General features: G+C 31.8%; 1 protein-coding gene across 1 annotated transcript; it reads left to right on the top strand.

The window, feature by feature from the left end:
• The first annotated feature begins 818 nt into the window (after nucleotides 1–818).
• LOC113393418 (uncharacterized) lies at nucleotides 819–17,637 on the top strand. Its single transcript, XM_026630288.2, has 8 exons — nucleotides 819–1,001; nucleotides 6,316–6,524; nucleotides 9,015–9,150; nucleotides 11,945–12,078; nucleotides 12,272–12,610; nucleotides 12,990–13,113; nucleotides 15,749–15,809; nucleotides 17,137–17,637. Exons 1-8 carry the CDS (start codon nucleotides 959–961, stop codon nucleotides 17,147–17,149), a joined length of 1,059 nt encoding a protein of 352 aa, XP_026486073.1. The 5' UTR covers nucleotides 819–958; the 3' UTR covers nucleotides 17,150–17,637.
• Nucleotides 17,638–23,406: the final 5,769 nt, after the last annotated feature.

Below are 23,406 nucleotides of genomic sequence, written 5' to 3'. Positions count from 1 at the left end.
TGAAAACGTTCCATATTTGCAACACTACACGTCTTTTATTTATAATGCAATGTAAACAAGCCTAATGTTACAGAGATCGATCGAAGTAGAAAAGATTAAACCGATACAGCATATATTTAATTACATATCTTATTTAAAACAAAAAAGGAAACAACCTAGCTCTTCCGTTTTTCTTCGTAATATCTACACTCGAAAATATTATCACGTAAAATTGTAATCAAGGTTTAAGGTTATTTAAATAAAGCATATTTTGATTTTATTTGACAGCCATTTTGTTAACTGTAATAAATTATTATGTGAGTTCATGCGGATCAGACTTGCAGTTTTCGCGGAAAAAATAAAATAGTAAAACTTTTCTGTTCGAAACATATTTTATTTTTATACACAGTAATTATAAATGCGGAATTAAAGCCCTTGGGCATTGTCATCCACCCTACCCTAGGTTGATCAGAAACATTGTTCGGTAAAAATATATTAGTATGGCATGACTAAATTCATTGATATAATAATGTAATAATACTTTAATGATGTTAAAAAAAAAACCTAATGAATAATTGATCTGTGGGTTGATCTGTGGGTAGCTCCCATAATTACATAGGCATAAGCCAGATCTCACAGTTGATTACTTACAGTCAGGTGGCCTAACTACTCATGCCCTTAAAAAATACGAATATTTAAAGGAAATCAGAAGCCTAAGAGATCAATACTAACTATTAAAATATACTTTTATGCGAATTAACAATATGTTTTTTTTTTGTTTCAGACTTCCATGGTTGAAGGAAAAAGATGCTTTGCTGTATAATACACTACATAGAATAGACTACAATATCTAGTTTAGAGTGTGAAACGGCATAACATATTTTAGTGTTAAAAATGATGATGGTTCTAAGGAAGGCACGTGGCTGCCGTCACAGGACACTCGTGACTTGATGTGGCTGCGGTTTACGGACTAGGAAGCATGGCTTCTCAACTTGCCACGATATTATTGTGGCTTGGTGGAAGTAAGTTAATTGATATCAACATATTATAAACGTGGTCAATTACAAAGTTGAAAGTCTCAATATCATAGGTATTGTGTTGAAGTACTCTTTTTTTATTCAAGATATTTTACGGTACTCAGACAATTTAGGACTTGTATACCACTAGTTAATTGTAATCTTTAGTCTCAATACGGCGTGTAAATAAATATATTATTTATACTTTTTATGTAATGTGTGTCACGTCATAAATGTTCGGACTATGTGGCCGTATAAACAAGAATTCCAGAGATTAACTTCCTTTATATAGTTCATTATATAGTTTCAGCAAATAACATTAGTGTTAAAATCTCATTGAGTAACGTAAAGATAATCTAATTACTCTTATCCATAAGTGTATAAGGTTAATGTTACATTATTGTTATTCAAATGTAAAGTAAATCGTATTAAAGTAAAAGATCGACCCATGTGTAAAGGCGTTGAATTATTAAAATCACTTCGATACAATCGGGTTTCGAATCCAATCCCTAAAGAAAAGCTGATTATTGAAATACCAAAAGGTTCGTAGAACCAAAAAACCTCTAAAGTGCCAATCCCGATCGTACCTCAACCTAGTGAGTATTCGTTCGGATCAAACATGCCATTCATTGATTATGCACAAGCCACACGTACGTGCTACATAATTTCCGTGTTATTTTTCATTAAAATTCACTTTCATTCGAGTGGTTCACCCAACCTACACGCAAACACTTAAACAGAGAGAATTTATTTTAAAAATCATTTTAATAAAATTCATAACGATTCACCTTTTCAAAAAACATTCCAGTGTAAACATTTTTTATTTCTGCACATAAAGAGCCGTGATAGAACGAGTCAATTATACTAGAAAATCACGGGTTGTAATCCTGTCACCAAAAAGTTTTAACGAACTCAATTTATATATAATGTAATTCATCTCATGCTATGGGTTGAAGGAATACAACGTGAGCAATCTGATGAAATTCTACCACGTCTATCGGCTTGATGGAGTAGGTCCCTAAAAATATTCTTATTCAGTTGGAACATTTATGGGCTGATAAGACGTACTGTATAGATAAATAATAATCAAACCTAATACGCCGTAAAGCTATGAAGTATAAACCCAATATATAAAGTAAGTAAAACTCGCTGAATTATACGACTTTTTGACATTTATGGCCAACTAGGGAAAATGTATTTGGGAATTAAGTTACCAGATTACGAGGACGATTGTTGATGATACCGGATGAGCGTGCACATAAAACTATTTTTTGCGTGAGATTTATAGCGGAAGGGTTAGGGATGCTATCAATTCAATGGAAAAGTTTGGGACGTAAAAAAGAATGACGTCGTCGGCACTATTGAGTGACCGAGAACAAAACAACTTAGTATTAAAGATGTAACTAGTATAAAAAGTCTATTTTTCCAAAAAAATATACGATGTCATTGATCTTTCAGTATAAGGTTTTCTTTAAAGATAATATTTCATATCTTCTTATATATTAATAGCGTAAGTCGATTTTTGTCCCAGGGATTATAGGACGATATCTGCTCGTAGAAGATCGGTTGTGGTTTCATTTTGAAGAGCTCCAGCCGTAGATGTGCAGAAAATTAAAGAGGATTCTTGATTGCTATTTACTAAAATGTAACAATTTAACAAAGAATTAATTTGAGAGAAGAAAAAAGTTACTGGCCAGTTAGAGAGCGGTGATACGGCTGTATAAGAAAAAAAAAACATTTAAATAGGGTTTCATCATTTTGGCGTCTAATGTGGACGAGTGACTTGCATTTTACAATGAAATGAAATCAAAACAAAACCTGTCATAGGTTTCGAATTTCCTAGAATAAACGAGAAGCTTTGCGGGCGCACCAGTTTCCTATTATTAGCCATTCAAATTGTATCACGTGTCATAGGTACTCATGATCGAATCCTTTGTATTAAAAATTTGTACCAATTGGACTTCAATATGAGCGTCTGGAGTATTAGATATTAAAAAAGTGTCTAAATGATTGAAATAAACTAGTTAGAAATCAACAGAGACTAGCTGAGAACGGATACGATATTAAAGCGCGAAAAGTTTGAAGTAAATTATTAAAGTAAATTTTAATATATCATTATAAGTTAGGTATTTCAACATGTTTTTATTCTTTAATTCATTTGAGCATTCTCATATGAATTCTTCGCTATTCCTGATACACGTGTATTTTATTAATCATAACAACAAGCCACGTCAAAGTAATGCGAAATTTGTATACAAATTCATCGAAAGCAATCATGATGAAATATTATGATGTGGCAGAAATCGTAAATTGAATTTGGTTACATTGTAATGAGTTCATGTCGAGAATCGTGTACTGAGTTTGATCTTAAATTCGATCACGTACCTTTCACTTGATTTATGTATTCCGACCACCTTTAGTATTGCTGAAGGGCAAGATTTGATTACTTACGTCGAGACGGAATGCTCAGCCATCCGCTAACGGATCGACCACAAAGTTGCCGAAAAAATCGCCTTGAAACAAAACTTTTCTATGTAGATTTCATTTAAAGTAATATTTCTATATGAAAGTTTCGTAATAATTTTATATTAAGAACTCATTTCATAGTGAACATAGTTAGGTTAATAAATATGATACATTTTAGAATTAAATACCAAGCACTCACATCAACACATTCAACACATAATACAACACATCGTAGAAACAATAATAATTTCGATAAAATTTTATATATTTATACATAAAAAATAAATAATAGGAAGCCCAATTAATTCGACATATTTTTTTTCACATTTAAGGTACTAATACCAGGTCTTACATAACAATATGTTTTTTAGAGATAAAGTAATTTAAAGTAATAAAATAAACGGCATAATAGTTGCACAAAAATATTTATTAAAATTTAATAATAAATGGATCGAAGTATAGTAAAAACGTGATATGCACACATACAATAATGTCGCAGTAACATTATCTTCGACAGTCACGTTTTATAGTTAGCACTAACAGCTGCAGTAGCAACAAACGGCCTGGAATGGTAATAGTATTACCAAATGTTTTCGGATAAAATGTACAAAATAACTAAACATAGAATCCCGATTATATGTAAACTACATTATATTCGTAATCAATAATTACAATTTACTAGCTAAGCACGGCAAACGTTGAGACTATACCGAGTTTTTATACCGAGTTTGGATAAAAACTTGATGTAGTGCAGATCCATCTAGCAGCGAGCTATAACAAACTGGATTGTATAAAAAGCTTTTGTATGAAAAAGTACATATTTGTGCCAACTGTCATGGCCAACGGATAAGCGACGTCGAAGTCTGTTATCTCACACCGATACCTACGTCCGTTATCATATTATATTAATTAGTTATTATTATTTATTCTGTAAGCCCACTTCTGGGCTAAGTCGTCTCATCTTGAAGAGAATTTATGGATATTATTTCACCATGCTGCTCGACTTACGGGTACGATTCAGATACACACGGGTACGGGTTAGATACACATATTTTCAGACGAGGGATTGCTTGCCAGGTATTAGACATAAAAAGCCATGTCCTAGGAGTTCAAGCTTGTTTCATGCCAATCATCAAATTTTGTTCAGTGGTTTGGCCGTGAAAGAGCAACAGACAGAGTTACTTTGGCATTTATATATTAGAGCATTCTATGAAGTCAACCTTTAAAAACACTAATACGTGTCTTACTAAAGCATCTAATTAAAATTACCTAATTCAATTCAGATATACCATTAAATGTTTCGTGCTAGACAGGGAATTGGAGGCGGATTTGATATCTAGTGCAGCCAAAGAATCAAATCCGCTTTTGTGACGACTTAAACAGACTATTTAAAATTAGAATAGCCTAATATATTATTTACTCAAAATTTTTTGAAACTGTTATAACTTGTTTCCATTCATAAATCCACAGATCAATTTCATCGTAATACACTTTGCTAGACCCTTCATTCGTATGCAAAACTGATCGTGTCGTTCGACTTGGTTTCATCGGACCGATGCTGGTTTTGGTTTAGCGGTTTAACGATATTTTGGTTAAACATGTTGTTGGTTTCGCTCGACTCAAAATCGTATTACATTTCCTAAACGTGTATTACGCATTCTTGATACATTAACGTTTTAAAGAAATCATAAATATGTTTGCCTCACAGTATGTATCTCTGTCAACTTATATAAAATATAAATTTTAAGTGTTTTCTGTAATAAAATTGATTTCGTTAAAGGTTTTCCATTGTACTAACAGTTTTAGCTTCTAATTATAAAATAAAACACGGGAGCGTAACATTAAAATTAAACAAAAGCGAATTAATGACTCAAAAGTGCTGTCACTTTGACAATTAGTTAATAACGTATTATGTAAAACTAGCGACGCGTCCCGGCTTTGCACGGGTGTAATGCTGATACCAAATATACTACAATTTTTTTTTATATACAACTTTCAGCTTTTCTGTCATTAGACAATACAAACCGCAATGTCCCTGCATTTTAAATCTGTTATATTTTCGAAAATATTCATTTAAATTATCTGATGTTAAAGGCCAAATTTACTATTTTATATGCACAATGTATTCAAGGTACTTAATTGGATAAGGATTTATGCTGTATTGCTTAAAATCGCTTCGTAAATAAGTTATTATTTATCGTAAAAAGTAAATGATAAATGTCTTTATTGTGCACTTTTTTGTAGACCTTTTTAAGGTGTTCAATACTGCATTACATTATTTCGATCTATCTCGTAGAGTTCAGCCAGCGTTTGCAATGTAAGCGCAAAAAAATGTGTTTATTTACGACATCACATTAGAAACCTCTAAAATTATCAGTGTTTTTCTACTATATTTATGCATGTATTATATATATAAACCAGCCTCTTGAGTCACTCCATCTATTAAAAAAAATTCATCAAAATCCGTTGCGTAGTTTTAAAGATATAAGCATATACAGGGACCGACAGACAGCGAGATGTGACTTTGTTTTATAGTGAAGACGCGTCGTTTCGCTATACCAGGAATTTGTATTCGATTTTGTAGTTTCATTTGCCTTTTTGTATTACAATTTGATGTTTTTGTGATATTACAATATAAATGCTCAAAAAAAAAAGTGGAGCATCAGGCTGGAGGTATTATATATTGTACGAGCGAATACATCGCACATCGTATAATATATATATTATACATACATAGATTGCTCGTATAATATATATCATAAATTTATCAGGCGAAAGGGTTAGGATTTTAATTAGGACATTTAAGACTAGAATAAACAGTTAAGACTTCATACTCATTCGTCACAATTTGCAGGTGCCTTCGGTCTTCGAGACATTCAACTCAATGTACCAGAGGCGGTAGGGGTGGGTGCCAGCGCAACCCTCGGCTGCCGATGGGCGCTGGACACTGGCGAGACATTATACACAGTGAAATGGTACCATGGAGCGCAGGAATTTTTCCGATTCGTGCCGAAAGAATTGCCAAACACCCGTGTTTTTTCGCAAACAGGCATCAGCGTTGATGTAAGTTTAGATAATTTTATCTTCTAATATTGATATTCTTATGCCTGCATCCTAGAATAAAACTTATATATTTTTTAATATTAAAAACATTTTACTCGGTCATATTAAATTCAAAGAATGAGGAAATAATTCACTTTCAGCGCGACAATAAACAACGCCACGAATGTAATTACATATGGGTCAATGGCTTTGCGACATCTTGCTAGTTCGTTAAACTGCCTTCAGCGAGTATACTGCAAAAAAATCACTTAAGAATCTCTCCGAGCGGCACGTTAAACCTTTACCCGTTGGCACGATGCCATGGGAGAGCCATAAAATTGTGCCAAAATAATACATTAAAAACCCTTTCAGAAAATAACGTATACGCAAAGTTGGCTTCGTGATGAATAGGGATAAGTCTCGTCCAATGTCTTAAATCTGATGCATTATCTTTTTTTAGTCAAGCTGTAATATAATAATATGTTTTAAAGAATTATGAACAAAATAAGATCTATATGTTCGATGTTTAATATGGGTGAAAGCTTTTACTATATTTTACGCCAGATGCGAGCGCATAAGTGCGCGGCGCGCGCTGGAGACACTTTATAACAGTTATCGTTTTAGAATGTTGTACTTAATAGGGATTGGTCTGAGGTACTCTTGAAATATCTACATTATTAAAATCATAGTAAGTTAGTTCATAATGTATAAAATTAAAATATAATCGAATGACAAGATATATTTTCAATAATTTTTCATAATGTTGGCGCCAAATATAGATGAACCTGTCATTGGTTTCGCTAAAAAATAATTTGAATAAACGCGAAGTTTCGCGGGAGACCCACTAGTATATTGTTAATGCTTTGAGCTGTAGTTAAACAATAGTCACGATTGTTTAGTGCAGAGTTTAATAATAATCATCAAATTAGGCCAGTAAAATGTTATTGAGTTTTTCTGTCAAGAAATTAGCCTTAGCTAGAGGTGAGCCATTGCTTCTATGCCTGATTTTTTTCCAGTCGAATAGAATTTTCCATTTCATCGAGGTATGAGAGGAAAGAAATAGAGAACAAACTTTTGTTTGCGCGCATACTAGTGCCCTGTAATACATTATGTACCGCAACCTTAGTTTGTCTGAATGGCTTCTGTAACAATTTTAAAATGGCTACTGTAAAAAAAATATTTCTGCTAATGTTATTATTATTTTATTGTCATATTTGACAGCGGTCAATTAGTAGCTCAGTATATCGGTATAGAGGTTATTTTCCTCGCACATGACATTGGCGAAATAATCTGTGTCTTCTCGGTACAAATAAAAGCCAATTTAACTTTAAAACATCGATATTTTTCCGTTTAATGTAATTGGAAATCGATTGCATCATTTAATCAGGTCGATTAAATTTTAGTGTATCTATTATGTGATGTGTTATTTCGTATTGTCAACGCCCCCGCGCACTTACTCAAAAATCAACTACAATACATTGATAGAGATAATTTCTTTAAGTTAAAATACATATATTCGTCCAAATGCCATGGCCATCATATCTACTGTGTGTACTATCTAAATCATGTGTACTGCCTTAGTGAAGTCTACGGAGGCATACACTCATCCAGAAAACTAATGAGGTACCTGCACCTAAGCCTGTATATAGCCTTGCGATACTCAAGACCCAGCCTAATACTCTGTACTTTACGTAGACACAAACTGAGAAAGCATTTCTATAAGTCCAAGGGTACGGCAATGGAAAAAGATCCAAAACCTTCAAAATACACAGACACAAAGCCTGGATTACGGGAAAGCTACAATTTCACAATAGCGTATCCCATACAGTCGGAATATCGCATAATATCGCAATATCGCATCACACGAAGAGGGCACAAATGGTAACTACCAAGTAGATTACAACTTGAAAATGGTGATTCATAGTAGAGACGATCTGATAACGAACTGGCTGAATACAATCCAGACCTACTAAAGAATCCAGAATACCAAGAAAACAAATAACACTCATTCAAATTTAAATTGTGTTACTGCCTGGTAATAAAAAATGGCAGCCACATAAAAAAAAAAAAACAAATTTAAGATATTCCGAAGGCACAGACAACCTGTCTGTGGAGATACAAATATAACTTAATATATAATTAAAATGTTACTTATTATAATATAATTTTATTGTTACACTATATGTATTCGAATATTATATATCGCGTAGAAGAACAAAAAATAAATCAAAAAGTTCGTAAGTGATTAAGAGTTTTTTGTGTGGGTAAGAGTTAATCGGTCAATAGAAAACATTTAGTTCTTCGATTTTACAGAGAGTTTACAAGTCTTTGCGCATTCAAAATATTTGTAAATAGTTTAATGCAATATTTGTGCAGAATTATTTAATTATTATATAGTTCATGTAAAAATCATTATACCTATGTATTCTTACTACTAAGCAATTTTGGATCATTGCTTACTATAAAAACTCAAAACACCTTTCGCTATTAAAATGTCGTTGTTTATTTTAGGTGTCACGCTCAGGCGCTCAGCAAGTTGTATTGCGCGGCGCGTCAAAAAGCCTCAGCGGACGGTACCGATGCGAGGTGTCAGCCGATGCACCGTTTTTCCACACTGTGTATAAAAGTGCTTACATGCGTGTCGTAGGTAGGTATATTTTTAAAAGAAAATTTTAAACCCATTTTTGTATGAGCTTATTTTGATTTTTTATTTTGTCCAGAGTTCGAAGCCACTATATTTTAGAAGTGAAATATTCCGGGCTCGTTTATATACATGTTTGTCAATATTTCTTTTCCGTTTCATATCTTGTAAGGTTTTCATTCTATTAATATTAGCATTTTTTTAAAATAAAACACTGCATACATCAAATAAGAGCCGAGATGGCCCAGTGGTTAGAACGCGTGCATCTTAACCGATTATTTCGGATTCAAACCCAGGCAAACACCACTGAATTTTCATGTGCTTAATTTGTGTTTATAATTCATCTCGTGCTCGGCGATGAAAGAAAACACCGTGAGGAAACCTGCATGTGTCTCATTTCAACGAAATTCAACGAAAAACCCGCATTGGAGCAGCGTGGTGGAATATGCTCCAAACCATCTCCTCGAAGGAGAGGAGGCTTTAGCCCAGCAGTGGGAAATGTACAGGCTGCTAATGTATGTAATGTAATCTAATACATCAAATAAATGGGCTCCATAACGACAGATTCTATTCCCATTTAAATCACTTATAGATTGAATAATTGTTCAATAAATAATGATTATCTGTAAATAAGATAAAACTTTCTTAATGCAATTAGTTTAGAAACTAATAAACAATGAGCGATGTTGTTTGCTTGCTCCAGAGATTGCTTGCTTACGACTTACGTAAACGTAATTTAAAGTTTGCTCGGCAATGTAGAGAACTAACTATATAAGTAAATCGATCAGGTTTGTACCTATTTTGACATCGGAAAATTAAATGTACATCTACAAGTTGTCAAAATTAATAAATATAAATGTAATTGTTTCTACGAAACTTTGTTTTATGACTACGTTACGTCGAACGTATAAATAATAGGAATAACCCTAGTGCTGTAACGTGGAATTCTAAATCGTAAATCAGAACTATTGTTCAGCAATAAATGCGGAGAACACAGGGGATGTTTGATTAAGGTTTATCTTGTTAAATTTACGGTTATTGTTGAGCTATTCGATTGCTTCAAGGTGTGTTATGTTTGTGTATTAGTTGAATTTATTTTCATTTGAAAATACGGGCATTCATATATTTTTACATTACTAGTTGGTAATACATTTTTTAGTACAAAAGAGTTAAATGAATTGTAAATATATTATTTATCCATAATCCTGATCGATATTCTTTACTGATCAATAAAACGTTGGAAAAGTCGATAAAGGTACGTATTATAAAAGACGTCGAATATGTAGATCATATTATATTGTTTATATGACCGCTCTGCAATTACGAGTACATAGTCGTCACAATGTTTCTTTGAAAGGAAACTTCTAAACTATATAAATTACAATAATAACAATGTGTAGTCTGTACTTAAAGGCAAACTTTGATAACGAGGTTTGTGGGGAAGTTAGCCACAACTTTGCAATCATCTATAAGCTAAAATTGAAATGAATTACATGAAATTTAATCATACCATAATTACTTAATTATTAATTCGTTTAAAATGATGTACTATTATCAATAATATCAATAAATAAAACTACACTATTTATTAAACTAAGAGTGGTTTAAATATTGAACGCAATGATCTTATTCAATGAGTTATTATTTATTTAAGGTAAGAAAAGAATATTTCTAAATTGGTCTATGCCTGAAAATATGATTATTAAAAAAAAATGAAATTTTATTTTATGTATCATTAATTGTTTCTTAAATCGTTTATCGAATTCCAAAAGAAAAATCGAGAATCAAAAGGTAAAATTATATAATTGGTAAAGCAAGGTAATGAAATGCTTTAAATTCGAAAAGTATCAATATCTCTTTTTTTTCGAATATCGACAAAATACGACACCATTAATTATAATGTTACTGACACGAGGCAATATCAATAACGTTAGCGGCGAAGCCCTGGTGTACAAAATAAATACAAAAACTCGAGTAAATTAACCGAGGCAACGGAGAACTTTTAGTGTTTCCATTAAATATAATTGATAAAAAGCAACCGCAGGGAATACAAACTCAAAAATTTTAGTCTGCGAGTTTCAACGCTCCGTCAGTAATGGGAAGTGTTGCGGACAAACAAAACACATGGAATTTCTTCGACCGTTATGTGAGTTCGACGTTTTCACCGATACAAGGAAATTTCGGACCAAAATGGAATGGACGAGTATGGAAGCTGAATATACAATGTCGACGCTTTAAAGCGCCGTGTCAAAAAGCGTGTGGTCTTAGTCTTTTTATTGATATGTGCAACTTTATCTTGTATCTTTTTATATTTTTAATTCTCGCAAACATATAAAGGTCTGATTTATTTTCAATGAGTGAGCAAATTTTTTAATTAATCTACGCTGTTATCGCATTTCTTTTATCCCGAATAACCTCGTCATCCTGTTAGGCCCAAATTGCTAATTAATAAAACATTTATTTTATTTTGTTTTTGAGATGAAATGAGTTGAATAATTTATTTTAAGAATAAAGTTTAGTGAATTTACGATGTACGGTAAATGGTTGCTTTTGTCTATAAACTGGCAATATATATATATTGGGTCTAGGTCTATATGAAGTATGTATTCTACATGTGATCTAAGGTGTTATCCTGAGCTGATAATTACGTTTTTTTACTCAGTATCGAATGTAATATACACGAGTACTGTTTTGAGGTAGATTAAGTAATTACCCACTCAACGAGACATAAAACTTTATCAGCGGTAAAATTAACTAATATAAATGAACGAAAGTTGTAATAATACATTTTTAATATTAGAATTACCAGACGCAATGCCTTTAGTGCACTCACAGAAGAGTTGGTACACTGTAGGCGACATGCTTCGAGCTAACTGCACGTCACCCCCTGCAGAGCCACAAGCGAACATCACATGGCTTCTCAATGGATACGAGGTGAAAATAACTCATTTATATCGCTATTTACATTTATATACATTTATTTTTCACTTAATATTATACAGAAGCCGTAAATAGATAACATTTTGATTTATTTACCTTATGGAAGTCAACTTTAATGTAAGTTATTATTCATTCTTGTTTTATTAATATTTTAACAATGTTTTTAATATTGTAAATTTGTCAAAAGGTAAAAGGCCTCGATATTCCGCCCCCAGACATGGCTTTTTCTCGAAGAGAGCCTGTCATAAGCGATGCATCACTAGAAGATGCGAATAGAATTATATTCAGTCCATGGGACGCAATATCTGGCTACGAGGATTCTGCAACAGACGTCATAGACATCCCGGGCGACATTGAAGATTCAGTTGCTTCAAACTCGCACAAGAAGTTCGAGAGTACGACGCGAATAACGCCTCGACTAGAACAAATTTCAAGCAAAAATATTAGCATTGAAGAAGATAAATCTAATAAGTCTTCCTCCTTCAGTCAACTCGTTATACGAGTACAGACTTCGCATTTTCACAAGGTACGAACGTACGTATTTTTGAATATGTCGAAATGTACACGAAATATTTTGTGTATTTGATTTAATATTTAAATAAACTTAGTTTTTTATAAATGTACTTGTGCAATGATAAAGCACAAAGCGCCTTGGTTATATATTATATCTAAAGATTATTTAAATTATTTATAAGAAATCAGTCCAAGTGTGTTGTGAAGCCTCGAAATGCATCCAAACAAAACTAAAATTGTCTTATTAGAAACGAAACAATTCAAAACACATTCAAATTTATTTAATAATACGTTTTTTTTTCTATTTATTTTATTTCATATGTATATTTACGATTCATCAGATTCAATTTAAAATGAATCTCTGAAATCAAATTGTAATTAATTCCACGCAGGGTCGGATGAATGTCACGTGCGTGGCGCGCATATTGTCAGTGTGGTCAGCGAGCACCGCACTTTTGCTAGACGAGGAGCGGCCTCAAATAGCTCCCGTCATGGGTAGTCGGGACACGAATTCGGGTAAGAAAATTTGTAACGTAGAGTAACGCATAACATCACATATATTTCAAAATTATAAAAAACAAGTGTAGTATAGGTTTTTCTGTATTGTAAAACTTTAGTATTAAGGTAGATAAATAGTGCTTATTCCAATTGCCGCTTGTCAATTTCTGTAATTTTTAAGCTTGTGTGCGTGTAACTTCTTATGCGTATATTGTCAAACAAATCGATGTAAAACATCGTGATGTTATTACATTATATATTCCGAATATATTTTCTATGTATTTTCAATTGTATAGAAAATAAAATGACATACGAATCATAACAAATTACTAAAATTATAATATATTGAATACAAACGCAGTTAATATACACAAAAACTTTGAGTAAAATATTAAAATCGACTGTTACTCGTAGCAACCGTAAATTTTATGTTTACGGAAACTTTTAATCCAACTTCTGTATGATACGGTAATTGTACAAAAAATATTACCCTAACCTTTAAGGTCATTGTTAGTGTAAAGTTAAAAATGGAACTAAACTATGGGTTCACAAATAAATACAATAAATTAAATATACTAAGTTTTTTTTTAATTTGAAGGTTAAAATTACTATCTACATGATATTGAATGTAGATTTAAGAAAAACCGGCAAGAATATCAGTAAGAGGCAATTGAAGTCAATTAATTATTTATAATTAAAATAGGGCTATCATCTTTGGAAGTCAACTAAGCCTTATCTAATAATATTATTTCATAAGATTTGTCTTTGATCAAACTTTTAAATACTTTTAGAATATTACCTCGGAAAAGGTGTTCGTTTAAATCCTGACATATTTTAATTAAGTACATTTTTAGTACTTAAAATATATTGCAGCTAGATTCATATAATGATCTTGTTGTAAATATACCTAGTATTGTTTTATGATATTACCGATTTTTTATATTATATGTTTTAGTTTATAAAATGGAAAAACAATTAACGGTCATTTAAACTCAGTTCAAAGCGTACCTATTTATTTATTTTGACAGATTTTATTTTATATCTTTTTGGTACCTAAGTTGTCAAACTACAATGTTTGGACTATTATAATTCTAAGATATGAAAGATGTTTGACTGCAAAAAGCATGAAACTGTCTATTCAGTCAATATCCTTTGACGCGATATCTCTTCCTAAAAATATTATAAACTCTAAAGTAACTAAGTAAGTCTGTCTGTTGCTCTTTTACGACCAAATCACTTAACCGAATTTGATGAAATTTGGTATGAAGCAAGCTTGAATTACAAGGAATTTGCTTGGGTAATACCTGAAGACCCATACCTAAAACGAGCGAAGCCGAGGACGACAGCTACTTGATTATAATTAATTTAAATAACCTTAATTCAAAGTATCCATGTGAAGTTGAAAGACTAACAACAAAAGTGCTAACTAAGCGTATGAATTCCGTACAATTTGTAAGAGGATTCGGTTCTCCTGTGTAAGCGATAACAAGAGTTTCCAAAACTCTATCTGTGCGCCGAATCACTCCCGCTGATTAATGAATCTAACAGGAAATTTCGTTTATTAAGAGTTAACCTCTTTGAAATTTGCTTATAAATGATATTTTACTATTGTATACCGAATAATTATTTTAACGCATGTATAAAAAAAAAATGAAAAAATTTTTTTAAAGAATTATTCAGCTTAGTTTCTGAACGTAATTAAATTTAATTAACTAGTTTTTGCCCACGGCTTTGCCCGTGTTACGTAGGTTTTCGGTATTGAAAAGTATCCTACGTTCTTCCTTGATGTTCAAGCTTGTTTCGTACCAAATTTCAGCGGGTTAACCAGAAAGAGAAAGCATAACAGAAAAAGTTACAATCACATTATTATTATATATATTTTTTTTTTATCGTTTTTTTTAAATTATACGATTTTAGGGACGATCTTTGCGTTGAAATGGAGTATTCAGAAAATTTTAATATTTAGAGTTATATTCAGAAGCTATTCGTAGTACGCCTTCTATTTGAGATGAATAAATGTAAGAGAAAATATCAATGATCCCCACCGACTACGTTGTGAGCCGAAGTGCGATCTCATAGGAGACACCCTCAGGACGAACGTCACTCTAGAGCTCGAAAGAGTTCCATACAAGGCTGAGTCTTGCACTCGCCCCAACGCCCGCTGTAAAGGCCAGTAGGGCCAACAGCACTACATCATACAGGAAAAAAAAATGACAGTGATCAGTTTCAGTTCAGAACTCGTTAATGCATTTTACTACCAAATGTGATTTAAGTAATCGTCATATTATTATCAAATATTTTCGTTTCACTTACGATATTTATCGATTGATGAACCTGCTACTTGTCTGCGGTGCGTCCTCTCCATGATGATGAGTTAAAGTTTTCATATTCCCGAAACACGTCGAACATTTCTCGATAAGCAACGTAAGAGAAACTAGAACCATAAATAATAGCATTAATTAATACATTTCCTCGAAGCTATTTGGATGCAAATAAAGAAATATACGCTTTATAATATTAAACGAACGAAATAAGAAATACTAGCACAATTTTAAATAATAATACTAGAAAATCTCACTGGAAGTAAAAAGCTACTAAGTGTATTTAGTCATTAATTAAAGTGGGTTTTTGAAATTCATTCTCGTTGTTTCAGGTCCACGCTGTTCCACATCCCACGTCTTGGCGCTTTTAAACTATTTACTGTTTAAGCACTGGTGAGAACTGCTCCCATTTCAAGTTTCGTGCATAAGTTATGTGCATACGAAAGCCGTTTTCACAAAGTTTTGGGAAAACAGGCAACGTGTGGCGATAAACTGAATATAGGGCAAGTTTTTCAAAATAAAAACACGCGTCTCTTTTCATTTTAAACAAATCATCTTGTTTCAATTTTGAACGTTATTTTATTCGAAATGTGTCGATACATGTTTACTAACACGCTTGAATTTGCGAATAGAAATGATTTACCTCTCTCTACAAAGTAAATTCGTATTCCTGGGTTCACTAAAATTCACTCTTACGTTGAATTTTAGAGCTAGTGTGCGAAATTTTGGTTTTAACGAGATCACTGAAGGCATAATTATTTTCAAAACGATGAACCATAGATATTGTAAACTAAATAAAGGAAGATATACATAAAAAAGAAAAGAGGTTTTATTACGCAAATTTTATCGAATTACAATAACATATTGAACGCTTCATAAAAAAGTAAAAATAAATTAAATTAAAAGTTTGACGACATGATTTTCATGGTAATTACGCCTTTTTGTTAACATTACAACTGAAATAAAAACATAATTGATTGTATTAAATGTGCACATCCACCGGTTCCGAATATGGGTTTTACCGAAAAGGATCGACAGTAGTTACTTTTTTCCACCATTACAATTACAGACTGGTGTCAAATATAAAAATATAAAAAGTTTCTATATTATGTTTTAAATTTTATATATATATTTTTTTGTAGTTCCTTTTTTCCTCGTGGCTGTTAGTTCTAACCCGTGACTAATTTTAGTAGAAACTTGGTAACGTATTGTGGTTCCATTGCAGACTTAAGGTATATATCTTATGCAACAACGGCTAAGTTAGACTAACATTTACAACAACCTAAGCATTAAATTAATTGATTTTAAAAACATAAATCAAGTACTAAAGTACGTAGGCAAAAGATTTAAATATATCGCCTTCGATCTGTCTTTGCGTCTTAAGCCTACGTTTTATAAACTCGTATCCGCGTTATGACACAGATATAGCACTAGCATAATATACGTTAATTAAAAACAGTCAATTGTGAAATGAATTTATCATCTGAGGCCTTGAAATTAAATTCAAAATTTGATTTTATTGTTAATTGTTACTTTATATTAAAATTGTCAATATGCTTAAGTCCATAAGGGAAACAATAATAAAGCTTATCTCTATCATTGTTATTATCTTTAAAAATTAAACAAAACCATATTTTAATCATCAAAATTCAAATACAGCTCTTTTAACATAGTAACGATCAACAACTGCTTTAGTTAGTAATATATTTTTTCTTTTCAGGGCAATACGATGATGGACGGCAGGCGGATATGAATAAAAAACAAAATATTTTCTCAAATAATGTCAGTGTTAGACTACTTAATACGCCCATATTTATAGTCGAGTATTTGTATATAATATTCTTATTGTTCTAGCAAATACATAATTTCATGTACGTACATATGTATAATCGTGAAATCTCCAATACTGGATTTCTTCAACGCACTGTCGCATTTCGTAAATATTAATGTTTCGATGGAATAATCCCATATTATATATATTTTTCGTATGGATTTCTCATACTCTACTATATATTTGGGTATTAGTAAAATGAAATTGACAGGTAAAACGATTTTATCAGTGAAGTGATTTAAAGTAGTGAATTTTATACTTGTATATAAATAGTTTTAAAATTATTATACATCTTAAAGATTAGTGATGTTCTGCTTCACAAACATTAATTAAGTAATTGTTACTACAGAATAAGGATCGTAAAATAAAATTTACCTGTTTTTAAGACAAGTTTTATTTCACGGCGGATATTACGGCAGCTTTCATCATCATAAAAATATAAATAAACTTTATTTATGGAAGCTTTTAGAAGCACTTTTGTTTTGTTTGTCAATGAACATATCTTAACCTGTTGGGGTCCTGTGGCTAGACCATAATATGAATTTTAATCGAGGATTAACGGGTTCAAACTCGTTAAAGCACCATTGAGATTTTTGTGTTATTTAGTATACAGTTCGCCTCGTGCTCGAGAGTTAAGAAAATCAATTTGAGGATGTTTTTATGTATCGTATGAAATTCTGGCGATGTGTATCCAATAACATTGGAAGCAGCATAACTTATTCCGGTCCAATTATTGGTCTTCCGGTCTTCCTATATATTTTTACATATTATATTCATACATTATGTGGGTAAATACATAACATTTTTTATTAAAAAATAAAATCACACATTAGAATTTTAACAATGTTAAATTGTGTTTTAATATTAATTTATAAATTTGTTGACACTTATATATAATAAAAACACAAGCCGTTAATTCTATTGAGAAATATAATTAATATTTAGTTGTAACATTTGGATATAAGGGCTAATGAGAAAATTTAAGTTAACAGCAATTGCGTGGTTTAATTAGACTCATCACAAACGCCCCGAGCTTGAAATTCACGCATTTCTATATTTTTGAACTCACGTGAACTTTATATCTAGTTATAGGGTTACCTTAATACGAATTGAGAAAACTTTATAATTATAAATATTGTTTAGAAATCTTTTATATATATTTTTTATATAATCATTTTGATAGTGACATTTAAAATGAAATGATTAGTTACGAATATCATTTACTTTGGTAGTCCTCTATAATCTACAAATTTTGTTATAAAATGAGTATTCCTCATTAGTAAAGGAAGAAACAGATTTGGAGGTTCAGCTTCAAGCACCAGGTCGGACCACCTAAAACTTATCTAGTTTTTCTATCAAGAAACATAGGTTTCGATTTTTGGTCGGTGTAAAGGTTCAGTGATTGCGTGACGTGAATCTTAACCGAAGATTCGATGTTCATACCTGGGGACCCACCTCTTAATTCATGTGCTTAGTTCGTGTTTATAATTCTCACTCATCAAAAAATCTACCACCAAATATTGTTGATGTGTTCTCGTTCGACGGGTGAGCGAGCCAGCGCAACCTCAGTCATAAAGGCCATAACATTTTAGTTAGTGGCGCTTTTTCTGTGTAAATGATGGTTAATATTTCTAAAGTATCATTGTCTATGTGTAGTGATGACCATTACTATCATTTGCCAATATGCTTAACTACATTAACAAAAAAAATTTAGATGTTGGCAGTGTTAACACTCCCGCGGCTCGGACATGCACCTGAACTCTTTCCGGTCGGATTGCGGTCCCATTGGATTATGAGCGTGAGAATATTCCCTCACGCTCATAATCCAGTTCTATGTTAGCGGATATACTTCAACAAATATTATATCTCCGATAAAGTTGACTGTTTTCCGTCGATAAAAATGCCATCTGGCCGTCATTCATATTATCATCATCGTGTAATATTTTATTAATAATCAAATTTCTCAATTTCTGATATCACAACATAATAGTTTTTTCAACCATATACCATAACTCGTAAGGTTCACTGAATTATCACCTCATAATATATGCTGCAGCTTCCAGTAACATCTACCGTTTGTTCAAAATACTATATAATAACAGAATTAATTTTCCATGGAATTAGTTCTAAAAATCGTTTTTTATCAGAAGTTTTATGCGGGTCGATGAGTGATAAAACACACGCAATACGGTTTGTAGGTAATGGAAATTTCTCGAACGAGTAAGCTTTAATGGAGCAGACGCTATATCTTACATGAGTGCGCTTACAGTTAATTCAATATTAGCAATAGAGGTTTGGTGTACCATAAATGATTTTAGTATTTTTTGGAAAAAAAAAAAAGAAAACTAAACTTATAGTATCAAGGCCTAAACCTTTGTCTCATTTATTTGTTTTGAATTATCATGTTTAAGAATTTATCGCACTGAATGAGACAGTGTCGTAGATGAGAGACAAGAAATTGTGAGAAGTAAAAAAACTACGGATTTCCGATTCTCAGTTTTTTTCTTCAAAATGTATAGAAGGCTAAGATATCAATAATAATATACATACAAGAAGGAGTAACAAATAAAACAATATTTTATAGTAGCAAAATACATTTGGACATGAGAGCTTATTATCTGTGGCTGTACAAGATCGCCACAAGAATAAGGCCTTTCCATATTTATATATTATACTTCAAATGTAAAAGGAAAAATTAATGAACATTCTTCTTTTAATAAGAAAGAATAAACATGAAAACGTTCACGATGTTATTCTATAAAGTCACGTTACGTTTTCTTTGTAAAATATTCGTCATTTTATTTTTGAAATTGTGAGTTGACAGTTTTTATAATGCACTGTTCGAGAGTCGTTATAAAGCGATTGCTTCATCCCGTCGCGATTGTTATATCTCCAGGCTCGTTTAAACCGAATCGTCTACGGTTCACAAGGAATATCGAAACGATAAATTGTTAGTATGTACAGAGAAAAATAAATATATGTACCAACTTTCATAGTGATCGATCAAACAGTGTCGAAGTATATTAATCTCAAACAAATATATTAACATCCGTTCGAATATATAACATGAGATGTAAAATCATTAATATCAATGTTCACGAAAATGGTACATTTTTTTATATTTATTTGTAACATTTATTACAACACTAGCTGAACTTAGGGCTTTACCCGCGTGAAGTTTATATATAACTTTACCTTTAATACACAAAGCTTTATCGCCTATTTTACAAATACGAGAGGTGAATTAAAAAAAAAAAGCCTATGTCCTTGAAATTATCTCCTACACTTTCACCATATCATCTAAATCAGTTCAGCGTTTGAAGCGTGAAGGGGTAACAGACAAAGTTACTTTCTCATTTATAATATTAGTATCGATTTAACAAGATTTTTTTTAAATTTCACTATAAGGCATGTTAACCATCTCTTATAAGGTCAATGGCCAGCGACCTAGGAAACTAAGATGTTACGTTCCTTTTAACTGCAGTTACACTAGTTCACACCCAAGGGATGTAGATATCATGTTATTATAATTTTGTGAAGCATAAAACATTGGAGCCGAGATGGCCCAGTGGTTAGAACGCGTGCATCTTAACCGATGATTTCGGGTTCAAACCCAGGCAGGCACCACTGAATTTACATGTGCTTAATTTGTTTATAATTCATCTCGTGCTCGGCAGTGAAGGAAAACATCGTGAGGAAACCTGCATGTGTCTAATTTCAACGAAATTCTGCCACATGTGTATTCCACGAACCCGCATTGGAGCAGCGTGGTGGAATATGCTCCATACCTTCTCCTCAACGGGAGAGGAGGCCTTAGCCCAGCAGTGGGAAATTTACAGGCTGATTATGTATTTTATGTTATTTATATAAAACATTGATGAAATTGATCGCGAATACGTGGATTAAAATTATTATGACATTAACGATGTTATAGTTTGAGGTTTAATAGTTGCAATTAGGTTGGAATACCAATTTCGTTAATTCTCTTTGTAGGAAATCAAAACGATGTTACAAATTAATTTATTTAAATAATATCTTTGCCATTTAAATCTTTTCAGGAAAAAGGTTTTTTATTTTACGTAAGGCAGATAAAACAGGCCACCTGGTGGCAGGTAAGTGGTCACTTCCGCGCGGCAGGTAATTGGTACGTTAAAAATGTTACGTAAGCCAAACTACACATTGAAAATCCATCGATAAAATCATCTCATAGTACATGCATCAATATGCACGAATACCATATATTGTGACAGTAATATCAACCTTTAAACAGGAACAAAGCAGTGTTAATTGAAGTTAAAAAACTATTAATTTCGTATATAAATTAGAAAGGAGTGTAAGATTTGGACAGGCTTAAAATAAAAAAAAAAAAGTTTTTTTTATTTCACAATACTGCTCAAGATCCCTGCCAACAAAAGAAGTTCATAATATTGTGGAAAATAAAACAAATATACCATATAGAGTAAACACAGTTAAAATCGATCCTGCCATAATTGATTGCCTTTCAATATAATACTACTCTAAGAAATTGACCGTTGACGTAGCACACAAGTCCAAAATAATCGGGAACAGTTACAAAGCGATTGTTCCATGTTCGGTTGCGTTGCGAGTTTGTTGCCTTACCAAACACTTCATCGGGTGAATATGTTTCTAAAAGACCTCCGAATAGACAATTTAGTAAATTGCTTGATCTTCTAGATAGACATGTTTAGACGTGACAGCTGAACATTTTTCATTGAAGCCGTATCTTATAAATTACAAATGATACGTATACGATAATTATTATAACAAATGAAATACGTATACATTACCTAAAAAAAAAACAAACCTTGTCGTAGGACACCCGATTGGAACGGAGTTGCTTTCGCTATAAATGACCGACGCAATAAATAACAACTTTTAAAAATATATAAATGACAAGAAGTACAATTTTTATTCAAAAATCCCGTGTGAATTACAACAATGACATTTTATTTTGTAATATTTTTCTATTAAACCTCAAATAGAAAGAGACAGAAAGACAGAGATAGAGAAAATCGTTTTGTCAATATATACGTGACTATTTCCAGTCAATTGTACGCCGCGTAAAATAAATTCGCTCCACAAAATATACAAACTATTTTTAATTTTTTAAATAAATTCTAATTAAAATTTTAATCGATCAAATCAAACAAAACGACGTGGTGTGATGAATACCTATATATAGGTGTGATACCATGTACAGTGGTGTGATTTCAGAATGGTAGACTATGACGAATAATAAACATTTGTACATTTTGAATAAGCTTTATTCCTCCCACTGTTTGTTTAGTTCTGTTTACTGACACTTGTATCAAGATATGCCAACGGCCCCAGTCTTTGAAGCCACTCTCCACCCTATCTTCTGTCATGCTGGACGTGATAGTTTATTTATTATGGTAGATACATCTTTTATTGCTCTCATTGTATAGGGTCGATATTGAGATTAAGGGAAAAACAAGAGGGATACGATAGAATGATAAGAAATATTTAAATAGTGACGTATATTCGAGTTATAATTATTTGTTACATGTTTTAATATGGTACAGTTAATTTAAAATAAAAAAATAATTTTATCATACGTAATAAACGATATTTAAATCAACAGAGTATTTAAAGCTATTTATATATTTCATTGGTCGGTTAGCGTTATGGAATAAGGTCCTATCCATTTCCTAAAAGCTTAATAAAATATGATATATAACAACAAATCGACGATTCAAACCTATTACATTTTATCTTGAAAAACGCTAAATATAGTGGATATGAATTTTGTTTTTGATATGACTATAATTATACATATTTGAATTTCGATATTTGTTATACGAGATATACGTTTTATTCATCTATTTGTTTACTTGATGAGTAGACAAAATTTATATATTTGAAATTCGAAATACATACATCAAAAATCTATAAATGCATTTAATGGATACATGATTCTTTACGCGAACTATCCATTCGGTGTACGTTATTCATATATTTTATAAGGGAAAACAATGAGTATCAACTCTAAATTTACACAATCGTTTCATTTTATGTCTAAATTAGAATTATTTATTAAATAAGAATAATTGAAACTGAACTGATTTTATTTATTTTAGTTAATTTAACTTTAACATGTTTGTATTTGGCTTATTAACA

Source organism: Vanessa tameamea, chromosome 6 (genome assembly GCF_037043105.1).
Source record: "Vanessa tameamea isolate UH-Manoa-2023 chromosome 6, ilVanTame1 primary haplotype, whole genome shotgun sequence".
Classification (NCBI taxonomy): domain Eukaryota; kingdom Metazoa; phylum Arthropoda; class Insecta; order Lepidoptera; family Nymphalidae; genus Vanessa; species Vanessa tameamea.
This window is presented reverse-complemented; position numbering and strand designations above follow the sequence as displayed.

Excerpts from the sequence above, each read along its gene's own strand:
- LOC113393418 (XM_026630288.2), top strand. The coding sequence starts at position 959 with ATGGCTTCTCAACTTGCCACGATATTATTGTGGCTTGGTGGAA. Across the intron at positions 1,002-6,315 it reads ATTATTGTGGCTTGGTGGAA|GTGCCTTCGGTCTTCGAGAC; the intron begins GTAAGTTAATTG and ends CACAATTTGCAG. Across the intron at positions 13,114-15,748 it reads TAGTCGGGACACGAATTCGG|GTCCACGCTGTTCCACATCC; the intron begins GTAAGAAAATTT and ends TCGTTGTTTCAG.